The sequence below is a fragment of the Monodelphis domestica genome, chromosome 4 (assembly GCF_027887165.1).
Source record: "Monodelphis domestica isolate mMonDom1 chromosome 4, mMonDom1.pri, whole genome shotgun sequence".
Lineage (NCBI taxonomy): Eukaryota > Metazoa > Chordata > Mammalia > Didelphimorphia > Didelphidae > Monodelphis > Monodelphis domestica.
The window spans coordinates 394,292,705-394,297,099 of NC_077230.1; the positions used below are offsets into that span (position 1 = coordinate 394,292,705).

Sequence of the window (4,395 nt, forward strand, 5' to 3'; positions counted from 1 at the left end):
CATGATCCAAATATTACATTGCATCATCTCTTCCACTAATACCCTGGATTCTACATTAGTGATTTGGACCCATTGTGATTCACACATTCATCTGAAGGTATTAAACACACACACACACACACACACACACACACACACACACACACACACAGGCACACCATCCTTTCCCCACACACTCAAACATGGTCTTGTGTAAAATGCAAGTCCTGGAAAACAAAAGTGCCCAATCTAGGTGATCTTCAAAGCCCCAGGAGTAGCCATCCACAGAAGGGCCAACAAACACGTGATTTGGAAAGTGTATTGAGGCACAACTTGCTAATTCTTTTCACTTGTTTTGGGGAAGATGATTTCCAGTACGGTTCTGTGTGGCAGCTCTTTGCTGGACAGGTCTTTCTCCTGGTCTGTCTTGAGAACAATCTTTTTGGTCTTGAGCTTTAACACATAAACAAAGACATATTCATTATTACTCATGAAAATCTTCAAAGAGCATTCAACCCTTCCCACTCATTTTCAGTGGCCAGGACCTGGAGCTTGGCTAGCCTGGGCTGGCTGGAGGAATGCCCCAGGACAGAGACATTGGGGGAAAAAAGACCTGGTTTCTGGCAGCACCCTATGCCTCACCTTGCCCTGGAGTGGTCCCAGGCTGTTTGTCCCAGAGATCCACCACCATATAGCTTTCGAGTAAAAAGACTTCTGACCTAATAGGCTAGAGACCCAGGTCTAGTCCTGGCTCTGCCATTAATCCATTGTTTGACCTTGAGTGAGTTAACTCATGGGAACTCCAGAGGTTGCCTAATCCAACTAGATTGGAATCTGTCCATTAAAGGAGCATTTAAGTGTCTATTACATCCCAGTCACTGGACTGTTGTGCTGGAGCTATAGGAAGAAAGGAAGGAAGGAAGGAAGGAAGGAAGGAAGGAAGGAAGGAAGGAAGGAAGGAAGGAAGGAAGGAAAGAAGGAAGGAAGGAAGAGAAAAAGAAAGGGAGGAAGGATGAAGGAAAGAAGGAAAGAGGGAAGGAAAAGAGGAAGGAAGGGAGGAAGAAAGAAAGGAAGAAAGAGGAAGGAAGGAAGGAATAAAGAAAAAAAGGAAGGGAGGAAGGAGGAAGGAAAGAAGGAAAGAGGGAAGGAAAAGAGGAAAGAAGGAAGGAAGGAGGAAGAAAGAAGAAGAGAGGAAGGAAGGAAGGAAGGAAGGAAGGAAGGAAGAGAACAAGAAAGGGAGGAAGGATGAAGGAAAGAAGGAAAGAGGGAAGGAAAGAGGAAGGAAGGGAGGAAGAAAGAAAGGAAGAAAGAGGAAGGAAGGAAGGAAGGAAGAAAGAGAAAAAGGAAGGGAGGAAGGATGAAGGAAAGAAGGAAAGAGGGAAGGAAAAGAGGAAGGAAGGAAGGAAAGGAGGAAGAAAGGAAGGAAGAAAGAGGAAGGAAGGAAGGAAGAAGAGAAAAAGGAAGGGAGGAAGGATGAAGGAAAGAAGGAAAGAGGGAAGGAAAAGAGGAAAGAAGGAAGGAAAGGAGGAAGAAAGGAAGAAAGAGGAAGGAAGGAAGGAAGGAAGAAAGAGAAAAAGGAAGGGAGGAAGGATGAAGGAAAGAAGGAAAGAGGGAAGGAAAAGAGGAAGGAAGGAAGGAAAGGAGGAAGAAAGGAAGGAAGAAAGAAAGAGAAAAAGGAAAGGAGGAAGGAGGAAGGAAAGAAGGAAAGAGGGAAGGAAAAGAGGAAGGAAGGAAGGAAAGGAAGGAAGGGAGGAAGAAAGAAAAGGACAGTCCTTACTCTTAAGGAACCTTATATTCTATTAGAGGAAATAGTATGCACTCAGAGAAATTAGTGCATAATATATATAAAGTAGTTTTTGAGAGGTGAAGGGTATAGAAACTGAAAAGGTTCAAGAAATGTATTTTTTTTATCTCCTTCCTTTCTTTCCCTCCTTCCTGCCCCCCCCCCCCGGAGGTTCTATAAGGTTATGATGAGGATGAACATCCCAGGCATGATGGAGATATGAAGTATGAAGTCAGGAGAGAAGAGCATGTATTGGATACAGCAGATAGGTTTGTTTGTCTGGAATGTAGCTTGAGTAAGGAAAATAAAGTGCTACAAGTCTGGAAAGGTAGGAATCTAACTAGGAATCCTCCCTACATCCTTCTCTAACAATGGTCATTTAAGGGGCAGAGCTGGCTGAATCTAGAGAGCTAGGTGTGGAGATGGGAGGTTCTGGTTCAAACTTTGAACTCAGACACTTCTGAGCTGTGTGACACTGGGCAAGTCACTTAACTCCCATTGCCTTGCCCTTACCGCTCTTCTGTCTTAGAGCCAATATTGATTCTAAGACAGAAGCTATTGGTTTAAAAAGAAGAAAAAAAACCCAGTGGTAATCTAATTTCAGCTTACAGCCTTGATATAACATTTATCCACTAAACCACTTAGCTGCCAAGATCTCTACGGTTGTTTCCTTATTCTAAAGCCACTTCTTTATGAGTCTGCTTATTCCTTTTTCTAGTTCTTTTTGTAGTTGGTCTAAGGAAAAGAAATACACATCAATTAAGCACCTACTATCTACTTGACAAATATTATCTCATTTGATCCAACAACTCTGGGAGGTAGGTGCTATTATTATCTTCATTTTATAGTTGAGGAAACGGAGACAGATGGAGATGAAAGGATTTGCCCAGGGTCACACAGTTAGTTAGGACTATATAGAAGGGTTTCAACTACAGCTTTGGTCTCCAGGGAGCCTTGTGACTTTTTGATGTAATCATTTAGATGGAGGCTGGACTAGATGGCATCTGAACTCCCTTCTAGCACTGCGAAGTTCATATAGAAAAAAAAAAAGTTTTGGGTCTATAGTGGAGCTGTGTATATGCTGCTGTTGGGAGCATGGAAGAAGAAACTGATCAACCGAGGCAGGGATTCCAGAAAATGGGAAAATACAAAGTTTGTGGGCCCCAGTACAGGTGTGTTTGAACATCAACAACAAAGTAGCTCAGAGCCCCTGCACAGAGAGCAATGAGTGACATTTAAAACCACAGGTGTTAAATTTGAGAATGAAAAAGTAACAACTAGAGAATTTACAGAGTAATCAGTAGGTGTAAATTCACTTCCATTAAGGCAAAAGTCTTGAAATTCTGCCACTGTAAAGAGACTGGTGATAGCTCTCAGCAATGACAGTCTATGGCATCTTTTCACCAAAATATGAGGATTCACGCAGACTGGAGAATTTATTGCTAAAATGCATTGATGGTGGCTGAGTGGATAGAGCGGCAGGCCTAGAATGGGGGAATCTGGGTTCAAATTTGGCTTCAGCACTTCCTAGCTATGGGCAAGTCACTTAACCCCAATTTCCTAGCATTTAACACTCTTCTGCTTTAGAACTGATAGTATTGATTCTAAGACAGAAAGTAAGAGTTAAAAAAAAAAAGTCAAGGTGTTAAGCAGATGAAGCTATAATGACAAAAGTGAGAGTCTTTTCCTCCAGAAGCTAACATTCTATTTAAGAGTGATTAAGTTGCTGCCATTCCGTCTTTTCCAGCTGTCCCTTATGACCCTCTTTCTTTCTTTCTTTCTTTCTTTCTTTCTTCTCTTTCTTTCTTCTTCTTTCTTCTTCTTTCTTTCTTTCTTTCTTTCTTCTTCTTTCTTTCTTTCTTTCTTTCTTTCTTTCTTTCTTTCTTTCTTTCTTTCTTTCTTTCTTTCTTTCTTTCTTTCTTTCTTTCTTTCTTTCTTTCTTTCTTCTCTTCTTTCTTTCTTTCTTCTCTTTCTCTCTCTCTCTTTCTTTCTTTCTTTCTTTCTTTCTTTCTTTTCTTTCTTTCTTTCTTTCTCTTTCTTTCTTTCTTTCTTTCTTTCTTCTTTCTTTCTTTCTTTCTTTCTTTCTTTCTTTCTTTCTTTCTTTCTTTTCTTTCTTCTTTTCTTTTTCTCTCTGTCTTGTCTTTCTTTCTTTCTTTCTTTCTTTCTTTCTTTCTTTTCTTTCTTTCTTTCTTTCTTTCTTTTCTTTCTTTCTTTCTTTCTTTCTTTCTTTCTTTTCTTTCTTTCTTCTTGTCTTTCTTTCTTTCTTTCTTTCTCTCTTTCTTTCTTTCTTTTTTCTTTCTTTTTCTTTCTTTTTCTTTCTTTCTCTTTCTCTCTTTCCTCTCTCTCTTTCTTTCTTCTTTCTTTCTTTCTTTCTTTCTTTCTTTCTTTCTTTCTTTCTTTTCTTTCTTTCTTTCTTTCTTTCTTTCTTCTTTCTTTCTTTCTTTCTTTCTTTCTTTCTTCTTTCTTTCTTTCTTTCTTTCTTTCTTTCTTTCTTCTCTTTCTTTCTTTCTTCTTTCTCTCTCTCTCTTTCTTTCTTTCTTTCTTTCTTTCTTTCTTTCTTTCTTTCTTTCTTTCTTTCTTTCTTTTCTTTTCTTTCTTTTTCTTTTTCTCTCTTTCTTGTCTTTCTTTCTTTC

The 4,395-nt window shown here is 39.3% G+C and overlaps 1 protein-coding gene across 12 annotated transcripts in view; it reads right to left on the reverse strand.

The window, feature by feature from the left end:
- Positions 1–284: 284 nt before the first annotated feature.
- FHAD1 (forkhead associated phosphopeptide binding domain 1) overlaps positions 285–4,395 on the reverse strand; it is a 218,672-nt gene continuing 214,561 nt past the window's right edge. For all 12 annotated transcript variants that reach the window (XM_056825253.1, XM_056825258.1, XM_056825254.1 and 9 more), the window contains one exon: positions 285–432. In XM_056825253.1, coding sequence (XP_056681231.1) covers positions 316–432 — 117 coding nt within the window. In that variant the 3' untranslated portion in view covers positions 285–315. The remainder of the gene's footprint in view (positions 433–4,395) is intronic.